At 40.9% G+C, this 19,460-nt stretch overlaps 2 protein-coding genes across 4 annotated transcripts in view; one reads left to right on the plus strand and one right to left on the minus strand.

Moving 5' to 3' along the window:
* LOC110537539 (syntaxin-1A) overlaps positions 1-19,460 on the plus strand; it is a 62,245-nt gene that overhangs the window by 27,668 nt on the left and 15,117 nt on the right. The window contains exons 7-10 of one of the 3 annotated variants that reach the window (XM_021623654.3): positions 8,378-8,451; positions 8,660-8,797; positions 9,222-9,332; positions 10,677-11,060. In XM_021623654.3, coding sequence (XP_021479329.1) covers positions 8,378-8,451; positions 8,660-8,797; positions 9,222-9,332; positions 10,677-10,754 — 401 coding nt within the window. In that variant the 3' untranslated portion in view covers positions 10,755-11,060. Of the gene's footprint in view, positions 1-8,377; positions 8,452-8,659; positions 8,798-9,221; positions 9,333-9,527; positions 11,061-19,460 lie in introns of those variants that run through there. The other 2 variants (XM_021623652.3, XM_090192415.1) reach the window with 2 other exon arrangements.
* LOC110537540 (caspase recruitment domain-containing protein 18) lies at positions 17,774-19,040 on the minus strand. The gene is made up of 3 exons (XM_090192416.1): positions 18,888-19,040; positions 18,114-18,404; positions 17,774-18,022 (listed from the first exon to the last, which is right to left on the minus strand). The coding sequence occupies exons 1-2, from the start codon at positions 18,892-18,894 to the stop codon at positions 18,136-18,138; spliced, it is 276 nt and encodes a 91-aa protein (XP_090048542.1). The 5' UTR covers positions 18,895-19,040; the 3' UTR covers positions 17,774-18,022; positions 18,114-18,135.

The raw sequence follows: 19,460 nt of genomic DNA on the forward strand, positions 1-19,460 counted from the left end.
CTGGGTGCGGCTGAGGTTGGATGGATTTAGAAGTGGGAGGACAGAAGGACACTTGGAGGGAGGCAGAGGTCTGTTTTCAGGGTGTTATGTCTATATGTGTGTATGTGTGCTTGCACAAGTGTGTCTACATGTGTCTTTGTACGTATGTGTGTAGCCATCGCATGTTGTAGCCTTTTTTTGTCACAAGCTGCCATGCTAAATCCTCACAGGGTCGGTCACTAAGGTTACAGAGTATCAGTTTCCCCCTGGATGGAAGAGTGGATTAGGCCCTCCTATTACCAACTGCTGTCACAAGATAGCCCCAACACATCTCTGTGTTTTGCTAGCAGGCACTTTTCTTTGGAAAGCTGTAGAAAAATCCCTTGAAGCAATGTTGCGTGTGCATGCTTTATTTCCAATAGTAATGGTGTTAAAAATCTGTAATTCAACCATGATGGAACTCTACAACAAGTTTCTATGGATTCTTGTTTGGATGAATTCAATCACTAAGACACATTTACTGAGTGAAACAAAAAAGTCCATACTGTATTAATCAAATATGGTCTGTGTAATTCATTTGGGCGGTAGACTAGAGATTAGAGAGGTGGACCAGTTCAAGCCCTGGGCCGGACTAAATACAAAAATGGGAATGCAACTGAACTGGCAGCTAGAAGGCTACTGGTCTCTAATGACCATCTCCAGTTGTTGCCCTTGAGCAAGGCACTTATTAACTTCACACAATTACTATCCATCCAGGGGCACTGCACCGCTGCTGACCCTGTGCCTCGCAACGTGTGTGTGTGTGTATATGGGGGTGTTAGGAAGGTCAGAAGACCAATATCAGTTTTAACCAATGGCCAATAAAGTTGTATTCTATTCTGTAGGAATATATAGGGTGTCCAATCAAAATCTTTTGACCAATGGGTAAATATGTTAATTGTGTACATAATCCTCTAAGAAAGCCATTGGTCCAAACCTCATGTCTCTATCATAATCTGTTCACAATTTATTGGAGTTTTTATCCATGTAGGATGGTCAAAATTAGGGGCGAGTAAATCAAGGGAGGCCAGAGAAGAACATTTGGGCCGGATTCACAAAACCTTCTTAATTAAGAAGAAATGTATTCTTAACTGCCATGTTTTCCTTAACTATAGACTTAAGAAGAAAGTTAGGCAAAGTTGCTATTCCTTAATACAGTTAATGGAAATGTTCTTAAGGTTTTTCCTAAGTTTCTTCCTAAGAAAAAGGTTAAGAAAGGGGATTCATGAAAACAATGCTTTAGGATTTCTTCTTGGAAATGTACTTAACTTTAGGACAGCTAAACCCTTGTCTTGAGACAAATGGATACTTTTGTAAACATGAAGGATTTATTGCACCAGACACAGTTGGCTATCGGATATTTAAATACAGCAAGAAAACAAATTAAACATGCATTATCTAGCTAGCTAGTAATTAACAATATATTACAATATTCTAGAAGTGTTAAATAGCTAGCGTAATCTCGTCAATTTGCAAAGAACGCGTCGGGACGCGTTGGCAAGCTAAGGTAGCTACCTAATTTACTGGTTGCGCAGTCCCTCTACCACCTCTCCTATCATGGACGACACCTTCTCCTCCAGCTGGTCCACATTAATGGTCTCTCAGTTCCCTTCTTCTTAGCAGCCGACTTGATGTCGGACCACTTTCTTACGGCTTCACTGTCCATTGCCATACCTCCGAAGTCATAGACAGAGTCGGCCACTCTCGCCCATCCTGTCTTTTTGGTGTCTGCAGTGACCACGCAGTTATCAAGTCTCCCCAACAGCAACCTTTTCCTGGCTGATATTTCCTCCACCATCACTTCAAGCTCTTGTTTGCTGAAGTTTTTATTGCGCTTTCCTTGGTTATCCATTTTTGATTTTAATGTACAGTAGCTAACGTTAGTCTGGCTATAATGTGTGAAAAATGTTTTTTTGTGTGTGTGTATAAGGGGTTCGTGAGCCAACTAAAACGTTTTTATTCTCGAGACATAAAGCAAAAAAAATTATGTAATAAAATGTAAATATCAACACTTTATTATAGTGGGCCAAATCCTATCATCCCTGTTACATGTGCTTGAAATGAATAAATAAGTCACTAATGTCACTAATGTCAATGCCACATAAGAAGATAATACAAATGCCACATAAGAAGACATTTACGAACTATCTTATGAACTTCTTATTTTTTAGTCTTAAGCAGCTTCTTAAGTTTTTCCGTAAGTAAAGTTTTGTGAATCCCGCCCCTGGTCGGTAATCGCCCCTGGAGGTGATCACTGAGAACTCAACGAGCTTGGTTTGAGCCACCGCATTTTATAGTAAATTCCATCCTCTCATCTACATGACACACAACAGATGTATGGAATTGGTCACAAGGTTAAGATTTGTATGAAAGATAATTATAATTCACAGCGAACGGTATCTGCTGTAAAAACAGTCCTCATTGTGTGTGAAAGCAGTCCTCATTGTGTAGAGACCAGTGTCTGGACCCCAACTCCATACTGCAGCCATCTTCCCCTGGTACCCCAGTACTGAAACATTAACTCATGCTCTGGAATGCGGTATCACCCAAAGACATGGTAAATCTTCCAGAGGCCCATCCTCAGTAGAACACACACAGATGAGCATTCTAACAACCATTTGATGCAATAACAGCATTATAACATAATCTTGTAATTTCCACCATAATGTCAACGGACCACTGAGCGTACTGCAAGCTTTTTATTTCCAAAGCCTTTTACATTTAATTCAGCTGGTGTCATGCTAATTTTGCTATTTGTAACCCTTGGAAGACGACGACCACAAAATGTAAAATCCTCAAAGGTTTTGGCGAGAAAGTTGCACCGCTGTGTCAACAGAAGTCGGTGCTTATTATCGGATGTATTAGGTTACGAAATCCAACTTTTGGGATATTATGTTAATTATAAACTGGATGCTGATTGGCTGATAGCCGTGGTATAGCAGACCGTATACCACGGGTATGACAAAACATTTATTTTTACTGCTCTAATTACGTTGATAACCAGTTTATAATAGCAATAAGCCTCCTTGTGGGTTTGTGAAATATTGCCAATATACCACGGCTATGTGCTATGTTCAGGTACTAAGAATAACCCTTAGCTGTGGTATGTTGGCCATTTACCACATCCCCTTGTGCCTTATTGCTTAATGTTACAGTACATGACCAAAACTTTGTGGACACCCCTTCAAATTAGTGGATTCAGCTATTTCAGCCACACCCGTTGCTGACAGGTGTATAAAATTGAGCACACAGCCATGCAATCGCCATAGACAAACATTGGCAGTAGAATGGCCCGTACTGAAGACCACACAAGCTCACAGAAGGGAACTGGCGGGTGCTGAAGCGTGTAGAGCGGCAAAATCATCTGTCCTCGGTTGCAACACTCACTACTGAGTTCGAAACTTTCTCTGAAAGCAACATCAGCACAATAAATGTTTGTCTGGAGCTTCATGAAATGGGTTTCCATGGCCAAGCAGCTGCACACAAGCATAAGATCACCATGCTCAATGCCAAGCATCGGCTGGAGTGGTGTAAAGTTTGCCGCCATTGGACTGTGGAGCAGTGGAATCGCGCTCTCTGGATTGATGAATCACGCTTCACCATCTGGCAGTCCGACGAACAAATCTGGGTTTGGTGGATGCCAGGGGAACCCTACCTACCCGAATGCATAGTGCCAACTAGAGGTCGACCGATTCTGATTTATCAACGCTGATACCGGTACCGATTTATTGGAGGACCAAAAAAAGGCGATAGCGATTAATCGGCCGATTTTTAAAATGTATTTGTAATAATGACAATTACAACAATACTGAATGAACACTTATTTTAACTTAATATAATACATCAATAAAATAAATTTAGCCTCAAATAAATAATGAAACATGTTCAATGTGGTTTAAATAATGCAAAAACAAAGTGTTTGAGAAGAAAGTAAAAGTGCAATATGTGCCATGTAAGAAAGCTAACGTTTAAGTTCCTTGCTCAGAACATGAGAACATATGAAAGCTGGTGGTTCCTTTTAATATGAGTCTTCAATATTCCCAGGTAAGAAGTTTTAGGTTGTAGTTATTATAGGAATTATAGGACTATTTCTCTCTATACCATTTGTATTTCATATACCTTTGACTATTGGATGTTCTTATAGGCACTTTAGTATTGCCAGTGTAACAGTATAGCTTCCGTCCCTCTCCTCGCTCCTACATCCTGAAATTGATGTGGAAGAACTTGACTGGCCTGCACAGAGCCCTGACCTCAAACCCACTAATGCTCTTGTGGCTGAATGTTCACATCTAGTTGAAAGCCTTCCCAGAAGAGTGGAGGCTGTTATAGCAGCAAAGGGGGGACCAACTCCATATTAATGCCCATGATTTTGGAATGGGATGTTCAACGAGCAGGTGTCCACATACTTTTAGCCATGTAGTGTACAGTTGAAGTCGGAAGTTTACATACACCTTAGCTAAATACAGTTAAACTCAAGTTTTTCACAATTCCTGACCTTTTAATCCTCGTAAAATGTCTCTGTCTTAGGTCGGTTAGAATCACCACTTTATTTTAAGAATATGAAATGTCAGAATAATAGTAGAGAATTATTTATTTCAAGTTTTATTTCTTTCATCACATTCCCAGTGAGTCAGAAGTTTACACACACTCAATTCAATTAGTATTTGGTAGCATTGCCTTAAACAATTTAAACTTGGGTCAAACGTTTCGGGTAGCCTTCCACAAGCTTCCTACAATAAGTTGGGTGAATGTTGGCCCATTCCTCCTAACAGAGCTGGTGTAACTGAGTCAGGTTTGTAGGCCTCCTTGTTCGCACGCGCATTTTCAGTTCTGCCCACAAATTTTCTATAGGATTTGAGGTCAGTGCTTTGTGATGGCCACTCCAATACCTTGACTTTGTTGTCCTTAAGCAATTTTTTCACAACTTTGGAAGTATGCTTGGGGTCATTGTCCATTTGGAAGACCCATTTGCGACCAAGCTTTAACTTCCTGATGTCTTGAGATGTTGCTTCAATATATCCACATGATTTTCCTGCCTCATGAGGCCATCTATTTTGTGAAGTGCACCAGTCCCTCCTGCAGCGAAGCACCCCCACAACATGATGCTGCCACCCCCATGCTTCACAGTTGGGATGGTGTTCTTCAGCTTGCAAGCCTCTCCCCTTTTCCTCCAAACATAACGATGGTCATTATGGCCAAACAATTCTATTTTTGTTTCATCAGACCAGAGGACGTTTCTCAAAAAAGTACAATCTTTGTCCCCATGTGCAGTTGCAAAACGTAGTTGGGCTTTTTTTATGGAGGTTTTGGATATAGATACTTTTGTACCTGTTTCCTCCAGCATCGTCACATGGTCCTTTGCTGTTGTTCTGGGATTGATTTGCACTTTTCACACCAAAGTACATTAATCTCTAGGAGATGCGTCTCCTTCCTGTGCGGTATGACGGCTGCGTGGTCCCATGGTGTTTATACTTGTGTACTATTGTTTGTACAGATGAACGTAGTGCCTTCAGGCATTTGAAAATTTCTCCCAAGGATGAACCAGACTTGTGGAGGTCTAAAACAATTATTCTGAGGTCATGGCTGATTTCTTTTGATTTTCCCATGATGTCAAGCAACGAGGCACTGAGTTTGAAGGTAGGCCTTGAAATACATCCACAGGTACACCTCCAATTGACTCAAATTATGTCAATTAGTCTATCAGAAGCTTCTCAAGCCATGACATAATTTTCTGGAATTTTCCAAGCTGTTTAAAGGCACAGTCAACTGTAAACTTCTGACCCACTGTAATTGTGATACAGTGAATTATAAGTGAAATAATTTGTCTGTAAACAATTGTTGGAAAAATTACTTGTGTCAAGCACAAAGTAGATGTCCTATCCAACTTGCCAAAACTATAGTTTGTTAACAATTAATTTGTGGAGTGGTTAAAAAACGAGTTTTAATGACTCCAACCTAAGTGTATGTAACTGTATGTTAGAGAAAGACCCCACTGAATGATTCAGAACAAATATGTCTTGGTAAAATGTATTTTATAACATAAGGAAGTGAACTATCATCACCAAAGCGCTCTGTGGGTGGATACCCTAGAAAATGATCTATGCAGTTATGATTTCATATATGTTTTTATGAATGCTTAGCAAATGTTATAATGCATTTTTATGTGTGTAATAGGAGGCATCAAAAACTAATTACCTCCAGGTGGTTCATAGAAACTATTACAGTACCTTGCAAAAGTATTCACCCCCTTGGCGTTTTTCCTATTTTGTTGCATTAACAACCTGTAATTTAAATAGATTTTTATTTGGATTCCATGTAATGGGCATACACAAAATAGTCCAAATTGGTGAAGTGAAATGAAAAAAAATACCTGTTTCAAAAAATTCTAAAAAATAATAAACGGAAAAGTGGTGCGTGGATATGTATTCACCCCCTTTGCTATGAAGCCCCTAAATAAGATCTGGTGCAACCAATTACCTTCAGAAGTCACATAGATTGCGCAGAGGTGGACTTTATTTAATTAAGTGTCACATGATCTGCCATATGATCTCCGTATATATATATATACACCTGTTCTGAAAGGTCTGCAACAACACTAAGCAAGGGCACCACCAAGCAAGTGGCACCATGAAGACCAAGCAGCTCTCCAAACAGGTACAGAGTTGTGGAGAAGTACAGATCAGGTTTGGGTTATAAAAAAATATCAGAAATTTTGAACATCCCACGGAGCACCATTTAAATCCATTATCAAAAAAATTGAAAGAATATGGCACCACAACAAACCTGCCAAAAGAGGGCCACCCACCAAAACTCACGGACCAGGCAAGGAGGGCATTAATCAGAGAGGCAATAAAGAAACCAAATATAACCCTGAAGGAGCTGCAAAGCTCCACAGTGGAGATTGGACTATCTGTCCATAGGACCACTTTAAGCCGTATACTCCACATAGCTGGGCTTTACGGAAGAGTGGCCAGAAATAAAGCCATAGCTTAAAGAAAAAAAATAAGCAAACATGGTTGGTGTTCGCCAAAAGTTATGTGAGGGACTCCCCAAACATATGGAAGAAGGTACTCTGGTCAGATGAGACTAAAATGTAGCTTTTTGGTCATCAAGGAAAACACTATGTCTGGCACAAACCCAAAACCTCTCATCACCCAGTGTATTGACTTTGGGGGGGTGAATAGTTATGTTTTCTGTCTTTTTTGTCTTATTTCTTGTTTGTTTCACAATAAAAAAAAGAATTTGTATCTTCAAAATGTTAGGCATGTCGTGTAAATAAAATGATACATACCACCCCAAAAATAAATTTTAATTCCAGGTTTAAGGCAACAAAATAGGAAAAATGCCAAGGGGGTGAATAGTTTCGGAGGGCACTGTATCCATCTTTTCAGCCCCATCTTAGCTTTTTTAAACAGGAAATGTGTGAAATACTGCCTTTGAAACAGACAATGTGTCTCCCACCAGTGGCTGGGTTAGGCAGAGATAGAAACAGGCAGATGAGAGACTAGCATGTGATTAATCCTACGCTGATGCCTCTCTCACGCTCTCTTTCTTTATTTCTTTCTTTCTCTCTTAAATCTTGTTCTTTCTCTTTGCTCCTTGTCCTCCCAGACTACTTGCCCGAATGAGGCTATGGGCGCCCACTCTCTGCCATCGTGATGAGTGATGCGTCTGTACACACAAACACACACACTCACTCACACAAAGACAAGTACACACACACACGTGTTCTTGAATATACAGGGCCAGTCAAAAGTTTAGACACACCTAGTTATTCCAGGATTTTTCTTTATTTTAACTATTTTCTACATTGTGTAATAATTATGAAGACATCAAAACTATGAAATAACACATTGAATCATGTAGTAACCAAAAAAAGGTTAAACAAATCAAAATATATTTGAGATTCTTCAAAGTAGCCACCCTTTGCCTTGATGACAGCTTTGCACACTCTTGGTTACTAGATGTGTTATTTCATAGTTTTGATGTCTTCACTATTATTCTACAATGCAGAAAATAGTAAACATAATGAAAAACCTTTGAATGAGTAGGTATGTCCAAACGTTTGACTGGTACTGTATAGTACACACATAGACATATACAAAGACATACTGTATACTTGTGCGTGCACACACACAGAGACACACACAGATCATCCCTGAGGATACTAATTTAGCCTGTCACAATGACATTCGGTCTGTCTTCATCAGTTACAGTTAGCCATTATCAGTTTGATAACTTTGAGGTTTATTGCTGTTTCAGAATGTATAGTCTTCTATTGTGCTGAAAATACCCAATTGCTGTTGGTTACAGGTTGGTTATTGGAGACCAACTCTATGGATTGTCTTTGTTATTGTAGCTGGTAGGAACACAACTAATGAGGAACTGGAGAGCATGCTGGAGAGTGACAACCCTGCCATCTTCACATCAGGGGTGAGTGACCACACTTACACGTAGCCTATACCCAAACAAGAACATGCAAGTATCTGAGATAATCATACACAGTACAATCTAGCAGATGAACTTTCTCTGTTGGCGAGGTGTGGTATACCAACTGAGTATGCCACACCTACAAGGGGGAGAACTTGTGTGTGGATATGAGTGTGTGATGAAACATAAACTGTGTCTCTGTCTCTCCTAGATCATCATGGACTCCAACATCACCCAGCAGGCCATGAATGAGATTGAGACGAGACACACTGAGATCATCAAGCTGGAGAACAGCATCAGAGAACTTCACGACATGTTCATGGACATGGCCATGCTGGTGGAGAGCCAGGTAGGAGTCTATACACACTGACTGGCCAACATACAACAATGAAGACTACACACATACCAATTAGAAAATCCACGACAATGAAATCCCTCTCCTTCTGTTTCCTGCTCTGCCGTTCACCTTCTCTCTCTCTCTCTCTCTCTCTCTCTCTCTCTCTCTCTCTCTCTCTCTTTCTCTCTTTCGCTCTCTCTCTTTCTCTCTCTCTTTCTCTCTCTCTCTCTCTCTCTCTCTCTCTCTCTCTCTCTCTCTCTTTCTCTCTCTCTCTCTCTCTCTCTCTCTCTCTTTCTTTCTCTCTCTCACTCTCTCTTTCTTTCTCTCTCACTCTCTCTTTCTTTCTCTCTCTCTCTCTCTCTCTCTCTCTCTCTCTCTCTCTCTCTCTCTCTCTCTTTCTCTCTTTCTTTCTTTCTTTCTTTCTTTCTTTTTTCAGGGGGAGATGATAGATCGTATAGAGTACAACGTGGAGCACTCAGTGGACTATGTAGAGAGGGCCGTGTCTGACACCAAGAAGGCAGTGAAGTACCAGAGTAAAGCCAGGAGGGTAAGTCAAATACTGTCAATGTGACCTGATGTGAGTGTTATCGTTAGATATGACTTAGATGCGACGTGGCTTGACGTGAGGTAAGTTGACGTGAGGTGGCTTGGTCGGCTATGCATGTCTTTCCCAAAATAAAAGATTCAGTGAGAGATCTCTCTCTCTCTCTCTCTCTCTCTCTCTCTCTCCCGCTCCATTCAGTGGTTCAATGAGAAGACTGTCACACACAGCATACATTACATTTTAGATGTCTCGTCCACCCCCTTGTGTCTGAACAGATACAGTGCAGGATGGGATGGGACCCTGCTCACATAGAAGTGATGCTTGTACAGTTGTTGTCTGTGCAATGGGGAACAGTGCCTGTCCCTTCATATTGGTCACACAGCCCTCTCCCAGCTCCTAACCAGACTAAACATTGGACCCACAAACGCACTTTTAAAGTGAATATGTCACGTATTGACATCAATTGATCTCTGGAGACCTCCGTGGAAAAAGCTACTATTAATTTCACCTCTTCTGTTTCGCTCATCTCCAGTAGTAAATAAATCTGCATCTAGTGTTTATAGGTGGGTAAATTAAACAGTCACAAATAAAGGTGCACAAACTGTTTACTTGCATTTACCCTCAACCCCTTTTCAACCCAGGCAAACCATGCATGACCTTATGTGACATGGTCTCATTGAAGTCCATGTGTCTATATACCCTCAACACTGCTGCTGTGACAGAACAGCATGAATCTCCCCAAGCCTACTGGTATCTGCTGGGTTACATCTATTATTCAACTGTCTCTCCTACACACACTGTAGAACTTACCATTAGGCACAGATCTAGGATCATCTTACTCTTACCAACTTCTGAGCATTGCTATCAGAGAGAAAATGTGAAACTGACGTTAGACCAGCGTATAGGCCGGGTAAATCTCATCATACTCCTCCCGAGTGACAGGCGGTACAATATTGCCACCACTTGGTCAGATAATAGTACAGCAGGTCAAGGTTGAGAGAAGTTGCAATTTAAACAGACAATTAAAGTATGACTCTAATACAAAGCTCATATATAGAGAATAAAACCCTATTCCAATACATTAACATACTATCAAAATGTATCTGTTTGCCTAAGGCTGTGAAATGCTGGGGCATGTGTGTATTTCCTAGCAATGTCAGTGTGTAAGCATGCCCATGTGTGTTTTACCTGTTGCACATAACTGTGCTGTTGGCAATATGGTTAGTAGTAGTTCTGACAATAACATTTTCTTGACATTTTGGTAACGCCATTTCCCCCTCTACTCTTTCATGCTGCCTGGAATCCTTGTTTTATTTCTATTGACATAATGCAATAATGGTCATGCAGAAGAAAATAATGATTATTATATGTTGTGTGGTTCTTGGTATTGTTATTGCCTCCAGTGTTGGTGGAAGTTTAGCATAGAAGACACATTATACACATATAGACCCACATGTGCACACACACAAATACAAGATAGACAGTGTACAGGGCAGGTGTATTCGTTATGCATGAGTGTCTCTTGTAAATAATATGTGGTTCTAAACGTCTTATTGATTGTTGGATGTTGAATGTTTTACAGTGACATTTAAAATGTATTTGGGGTCTGATTGTAACCGGGAGCGGGACATTAGTGTTTTTGACAACAGTACTGTAACTCTTACATTCCAATTGAAAATAACTTTTTATTTTTTTGTATGTCCAAATAAATGGCCTCTTTTGATGAGTGAAGTCAGCATTTTCTGATTGATTTGTCTGACCAATACTTCTGAATGATCTAGCTATCTATAACCAGAAAATGACATTTCCAAAAGAAAATGTGTGTGCTTGCTTGTCTTGGAAGTATTTATGGTTGTGAAATCGTCATAACCCTGCTCTCTGATTGGTCCCTTCATAACATCGTGATAACCCTGCTCTCAGATTGGACCCTTCGTAATAACATTGTCATAAGGGGCGGCAGGGTAGCCTAGTGGTTAGAGCTTTGGACTAGTAACCGAAAATTCCAATCCCCAAGCTGACAAGGTACAAATCTGTCGTTCTGCAGTTGTTCACTGTTCCTAGGCCGTCATTGAAAATAAGAATTTGTTCTTAACTGACTTGCCTAGTTAAATAAAGGTAAAATAAAAATAATAACCCTGCTCTGTGATGGTCCCTTCATGATGACATCATCATAACCCTGCTTTCTGAGTGGATCCTTTGTAATGACATCTTCATAACTGCTCTCTGATAGGTCCCTTCATAATGACATCATCATCATCATAACCCTCCTTTCTGATTGGTCCCTTCGTCGTCATCGTCATAACCACGTTTCTTGAATTTGATATCTTGAATCCCATTCAAAAACAGTACGTAACATGATCCAGGAAGTAGGCTGGACTTTTATAGTGTATTGAGTGTAGCACATGATATTTATAGACACCTGGCTGTGTCATTATGCTGTCACTCACCATCTCCTCTCCCAGCGGCCATGGATCTGTGTGAATGACTCAGTGTGACCTGTTTGTTCCATCCCTCACTCTGTAGCACACTGGATATGTTCCTACATCAATCGACACACAGTACCCCATAACGACAAAGCGAAAACAGTTTTTTTTAATGTTTTGAAATGTATTACAAATAAATAAGTATTCAAACCCTTTTGCCATGAGACTCGAAATTGAGCTCATGTGCATCCTGTTTCCATTGATCATTCTTGAGATGTTTCTACAACTTAATTGGAGTCCACCTGTGGTAGGTTCAATTGATTTGTACATGATTTGGAAATGCACATATAAGGTCCCACAGTTGACAGTGCATGTCAGAACAAATTGAGTGCATGTCGAGCCATGAGTTCAAAGGAATTGTCCGTAGAGCTCCGAGACAGGATTGTGTCGAGGCACAGATCTGGGGAAGGGTACCAAAAAATGTCTGCAGCACTGAAGGTCCCCAAGAACACAGTGGCCTCCATCATTCTTAACTGGAAGAAGTTTGAATCACAAAGAATCTTCCTAGAGCTGCCCGCCCGGCCAAACCGAGCAGTCGATGGATTAGGGCCTTGGTCAGGGAGGTGACCAAGAACCCGATGGTCACTCTGACTGAGCTTCAGAGTTCCTCTGTGGAGATGGGGGAACCTTCCAGAAGGACAACCATATCTGCAGCACTCTACAAATCAGGCCTTTATGGTAGAATGGCCAGATGGAAGCTACTCCTCAATAAAAGGCAAGACAACCTACTTGGAGTTTGCCAAAAGGCACCTAAAGGACTCTCAGACCATGAGAAACAAGAGTCTCTGGTCTGATGAAACCAAGATTGAACACTTTGGCCTGAATGCCAAGCGTCACGTCTGGAGGAAACCTGGCACCAATCCCTACGGTGAAGCATGGTTGTGGCAGCATCGTGCTGCGGGGATGTTTTTCAGCGGCAGGGACTGGGTAACTAGTCAGGATTGAGGGAAAGATGGACGGAATAAAGTACAGCGAGGTCCTTGATGAAAACCTGCTCCAGAGCTCTAAGGACCTCAGACTAGGTGTGAAGGTTCACCTTCCAACAGGACAACAACCGTAAGCACACAGCCAAGACAATGCAGGAGTGGCTTTGGGAAAACGCTCACCCAGAGGTGACGCTCCTAGTAGCCGGCGACTTTAAAGCATGGAAACTTAAAGCCTTTTTACCAAATTTCTATCAGCATGTTAAATGTGCAACCAGAGGAAAAAGAACTCTGGACCACCTATACTCCAGAGACGCATACAGAGACGCATACAAAGCTCCCTCTCACCCTCCATTTGGCAAATCTGACCATATTCTATCCTCCTGATTCCTGCTTACAAGTTCAAATTAAAGCAGGAAGCATCCGTGACTAGATCAATAAAAAAGTTGATGACAATTACCAATTGTTATGATAACTTTAAATCGGACGTGATTAATTGACCATGCCGATTAATCAGTCGACCTCTAGTACATACCCCAACCAGAAGCCATGGAGCTAAAGGCTAGAGCTGCCGCGTTCAAGGAGTGGGACTCAAACCCGGAAGCTTATAAGAAATCCCGCTATCCCCCTCGACGAACTGTCGCACAGGCAAAGCGTCAATACAGGATTAAGATCGAATCGTTCTGCACCGGCTCTGACGCTCGTCGGATGTGGCAAGGCTTGCAAACCATTACAGACAACAAGGGGAAGCACAGCCGAGAGCTGCCCAGTGACACAAACCTATCAGATGAGCTAAGCTACTTCTATGCTCGCTTTGAGGCAAATAACACTGAAGCATGCATGAGAGCACCAGCTGTTCCTGAAGACTGCTCTCCGCAGTCGATGTGAGTAAGACCTTTAAACAGGTCAATATTCAGAAGGCCGCAGGAACAATAACACTAAGGTAACCTACCTAAACGACTACCGACCCGTAGCACTCACGTCTGTAGCCATGAAGTGCCTTGAAAGGCTGGTCATGGCTCACATCAAAACCATCATCCCAGAAATCCTAGACCCACAACAATTTGCATACCGCCCCAACAGATCCAAAGACGATGCAATCTGTATTGCACTCCACACTGCCCTTTCCCCCCTGGACAAAAGGAACACCTATGTGATAATGCTATTCATTGACTATAGCTCAGTGTTCCAACACCATCATTAAATTTGCAGATGACACCACAGTGGTAGACCTGATCACTGACATCAACGAGATGGCCAGGTCTCTGACCTCCTCCCTATTGGCTATGTGGTGCCAGGACAACAACCTCTCCCTCAACGTGATCAAGACAAAGGAGATGATTGTGGACTACAGGAAAAAGAGGACTGAGCACGCCCCCATTCTCATCGATGGGGCTGCAGTGGAGCAAGTTGAGAGCTTCAAGTTCCTTGGTGTCCACATCACCAACAAACTAACATGGTCCAAGCACACCAAGACAGTCGTGAAAGAGGGCACAACAAAACCTATTCCCCCCCAGGAGACTGAAAAGATTTGGCATGGGTCCTCAGATTCTCAAAAAGATCTACAGCTGCACCATCGAGAGCATCCTGACTGGTTTGGCAACTGCTTGGCCTCTAACAGCAAGGCGTAACAGAGAGTAAGCTTCCTGTCATCCAGGACCTCTATACCAGGTGGTGTCAGAGGAAGGCCCTAAAAATTGTCTCCAGCCAGCCAGCCTAGTCATAGACTGTTCTCTGCTACCGCATGGCAAATGGTACCGGAGTGCCAAGTCTAGGTCCTAGAGGCTTCTAAACATGGTCTATCCTTAAGACTCATGATCATCTAGTCAAATGGCTACCCAGACTATTTGCAGTGCCCCCCCTCACCCCCTCTTTACACCACTTCTACTACTCTGTTGTCATCTATACATAGTCACTTTAATAACTCTACCTACATGTACATACTACCTCAAATAACCGGTTTCCCGCACATTGACTCTGTATCAGTACCCTCCTGTATAAAGTCTCGCTATTGTTATTTCACCATTGCTCTTTAATTACTTGTTACTTTTATCTATTATTTTTATCTGTATTTTTTAAAACGGCATTGTTGGTTATTCGGCGCATGTGACTAATAAAATTGGATTTGATTTGGGACAAGTCTCTGAATGTCCTTGAGTGGCCCAGCCAGAGCCAGAACTTGAACCTGAACGAACATCTCTGGAGAGATCTGAAAATAGCTGTGCAACGACGCTCCCCATCCAACCTGACAGAGCTTGAGAGGATCTGCAGAGAAGAATGGGAGGAACCAAGTAGACTTGAGGCTGTAATCGCTTCCAAAGCTGCTTCAATAAAGTACTGAGTAAAGGGTCTGAATACTTACAGTTGAAGTCGGAAGTTTACATACACTTTGGTTGGAGTCATTAAAACTTGTTTTTCAACCACTCCACAAATTTCTTGTTAATAACAAACTATAGTTTTGGCAAGTCGGTTAGGACATCTACTTTGTGCATGACACAAAGTAATTTTTCCAACAATTGATTACAGACAGATTATTTAACTTATCACAATTCCAGTGGGTCAGAAGTTAACATACACTAAGTTGACTGTGCCGTGTGAAACGGGTACAAAAGTATCTATATACACAGTAAAACGAGTCCTATATCAACATAACCTGAAAGGCCGCTCAGCAAGGAAGAAGCCACTACTCTAAAACCCCCATAAAAAAGCCAGACTACAGTTTACAACTGCACATGGGGATAAAGATCGTACTTTTTGGAGAAATGTACTCTGGTCTGATGAAACAAAAATAGAACTGTTTGGCCATAATGACCATTGTTATTTTTGGAGGAAAAAGGGGGAGGCTTGCAAGCCGAAGAACACCATCCCAACCGTGAAGCACAGGGGGGGGGGGGGGGCAGCATCATGTTGTGGGGGTGCTTTGCTGCAGGAGGGACTGGTGCACTTCACCAAAATAGATGGATGGCATCATGAGGCAGGAAATTTATGTGGATTTATTGAAGCAACATCTCAAGACATCAGTCAGGAAGTTAAAGCTTGGTCGCAAATGGGTCTTCCAAATGGACAATGACCCCAAGCATACTTCCAAGGTTGTGGCAAAATGGCTTAAGGACAACAAAATCAAGGTATTGTAGTGGCCATCACAAAGCCCTGACCTCAATCCCATAGAACATTTGTGGGCAGAACTGAAAAAGTGTGTGCGAGCAAGGAGGCCTACAAACCTGACTCAGTTACACCAGCTCTGTCAGGAGGATTGGGACAAAATTCCCCCAACGTATTGTGGGAAGCTTGTGGAGGGCTACCCGAAACGTTTGACCCAAGTTAAACATTTTAAATGCACTGTCTATAGCACTGCCACTGCACTCATAAGGGAGGTGGTACCCTGGTACATGGTTGGGAGAAAAAAATACACTGAAAAGATTATGGGGATGCTGTAGTTGTCACTGACTACAGACGTATGGCCAGATGTAGGCTATGAAGTATTTGCACTAGGTGCGAGGTTTGCATCAGAGGGAATAACGCATATAAAGTAGAAAATGCATAATAGATTTTTAAGTCTTGTAATTGTAAATTAAGACATGCTTTAGCTTTGTCTTTGGTCTGTTATCCTCAACTGAAATAAGCACTTAGTAAATGTGGCCTTTAGGACGCCGAGTAGGCTAATGATGGTAGTAGGCCCTAGACAAGAAGATTGCCTTAATTTATATGCTAGTGAAGATAATAGGCTGACTGAGTAATGACTTCCCTTAAAATCCCTTGTCTGTTGATGCTCACAAGTGGTGCAATTTTAAATTGTGTTTTAATTGGATAAGGAAATGAAGAGCAGCGTTCAAGCCACTGTGTGTCAACCATAGAGGGATACTATTTCTATGGTGTCAACTTTGGGAGTGAACATTTGTCACTACGGCCTGCTGAGTCAATACTTGCAGCTGTGAACTGACACTATGATGTTCACATTAATCACTATGAATGTACACTGTTAGTATATTATGTGGAACACGGGGGCTTCTATTATCTGATTCAATGATAAAAAGGGTTCCCCTTTAAATTGAACAGGTAATCACATTTGCGATGAAGATGATTCAGAACAAGTTCAATTAAATTCACATGAAACATGTTAATGCATAAAGCTAAATAATAATTGGTGATTAATACAAATAAATCATTTGTGTTGGTCATATTTTACGGTGCAGTTATGCTACATGCATTGCATAATCATCCAATTTGGAACAAAGGTAACGTGTACTTACACATCAAGGGATTACTTTGTAGGTATGTAGAAAAAAATGGTGAACAGTTCCGAGATAAGAAGATATTGCACTCACAAACTATTACTTGGTTATTTTGTCACAAAAGTACTTTTGCAAAGTAAATAGCCAATACTTTGCAAATAAACAATTCATACTTTGCTAAATCAACAAGTGATACTTTGATAGTGCAGTGTGCAGCAACTCATTTTTATTGAACTGTTGGGAAATAACTATTCATTGGAATAGAGCACTGTCAGATCAATTCAATGTTAGATCTGCAGTTACTGTGCAATGCTAAGTGAAAATACACACATATTTGATCACCTATGGTATCATATTTTTTGCTATTTACTAGTTTGTTAATTCATTGTTTGATATGCTTACTGTTTTTAAAGAGATTACAGGACATTCCATCTGGCTAGGAACACAGGGGAACATTTCCTCTAGAGGGATGTTGTCTGCACTGAATAATTAGGTCAACAAAAACACAGAAGGCCTTGGTGGGAAATCAGCCGGTACAGAGTCGCTATACTGTACCCAGCAGATCTTTGAGGGGATCAGCCTCAACCCACTTCACTGCACACACTGATGATGCTATCTAATCAAATCCACTAGCCAGGAGAATCTGAGGTATAAGGTATGTATTTTGTTTTTCCACTGCAAGAAGCATGTAAGGGAAGTGCTTTGTTAGTGTGGCATTCGCTGTAATCAGTTATGTTTGGGGCTCACCTAGCCGATTAATCTAATATTTGATGCTAGGATAAAAGGCAAGAATGATAAAAAAAAAATTTAACAGGAAATAAAGTATTTATTAGATTTAAAAAATTCAGTAGAAAAACATTGTAAAAATATATATATTTAGTTTGTATATATATTTATTCTATATTAAACATTCTTGTGAAAAATATAGATATTTCATTTGTTTAAAAAATACCGTACATTAAGACATTTAATTATGAGGCCTTGGTCAAAAGGAATGTAAGAGGCTCTCTGGGTGGCACCTCCAGGTCTTTCAAGAGAGGGTCAAGAGTCAGACACTGTGGAGATAAAAATAAGTCAAAATAAGTATATTGTAGCCAACATTTATCTGGTTTCTCCCCCGGTGAAGGGGTCAAATGTCAGACTAACCTTTTTCTCTCATCCATATTGGCTACACCTGGGGGTTAAGCTCACTGTAGACATTTTTGTCTCTTTCCTGGAGTCGTATGAGAAACTTCTCACTGGCTGTGTTGCCTTTCCTGCGCACACTATCAATAAGTTGGCGAGCCTTATCCGCCCTCAGCATGTTGTTCTCCTTTATCTCCTCGATTTCTCCATCGTTCAGCACCATGTCTTCTAAGAGGTCATCCATCAGTTGATCTAGAACGGCCTTTGACACCTTCTCAATGAATTTGGTCCTCAATCCATGCAGCTGCTGAGCTGTTGACATTACAATTTTGGAAATGTTGATAGGCCTATAGTACTTTACTGTAGGGTAGACCGGTTTACAATGCATTTACTTGGTATTAACAAGGAAATTATATCAATGGGTACTTTTAATTATATCAATTGTGAATGTGCATAGTGGTGCTTATATTAATTAATACCAAAGAAACAATGAATTAATAGGCTGTTTTTGTGTTACCATTTCACTTATTATTAGGGCTCAGTTCCCATAACTTTCAACTGGTAAATAAATACATAGACTATATTTGTAAACACATATAGTCTTTATACATTGTAGTTGCGGGACCTTATTGAAATGAATTAGGAGGAATAACAGACTTGCTCATGACAACCATGACAGACACAATACTGTCTACTGGCATGTCTGACTGTTTTTCACTATTTAATAGATCACACTTAACTTTTATGAATATGCAATGTGACACTTATAGGCTACACTATTGCACAGTATTTTACCTGCCATCGCTGCCAAGGGTAGAACAAAAGTATGATGTAACTTTCTTGATGATCTTCACACTGGTTTATCCTGCTAAAATATTTGTAGTTCCAACCTTATTGTTCGTTGCAAACCGTGGGTTTATTGCAGATCTACGATCAGCTTGTCCTAACTTTAACATGTATAGTTGAGAAAATAAACACTTTTCTAACCACCGGAACCGCACCCTAGTAGTAGGCTTGACGTACATACTTCCTGATTTTCCTCACATGTACTTGCGCAAAAACCTGGTGAATGTGAAACCGAAAGTAGGCAATAGGCCCACGGCTGGCAGCGAACAATAGTAATGGCGTCTTTTTGTAGGCACTAAGGTAGTCATACTCCGCCATGGCTTGTTGGCCAAAGTCTATTGAAAATGAATGGAGCTTTTGTAGAGTTTTGGGATAAACGCAGAAGATAAGGTCTGTAGAAGACAGGTTTAGGAGATCTTATACGTTTTGTACTATGAGATAATCTTCGTCAGCTAATGTCACATTTTGTGAATTTTTAAGCATTTATGTAATACAAAAATGCTTAATAATTCATAAAGGTCA

Source organism: Oncorhynchus mykiss, chromosome 12 (assembly GCF_057628025.1).
Source record: "Oncorhynchus mykiss isolate SJ-2025 chromosome 12, ASM5762802v1, whole genome shotgun sequence".
NCBI lineage: Eukaryota > Metazoa > Chordata > Actinopteri > Salmoniformes > Salmonidae > Oncorhynchus > Oncorhynchus mykiss.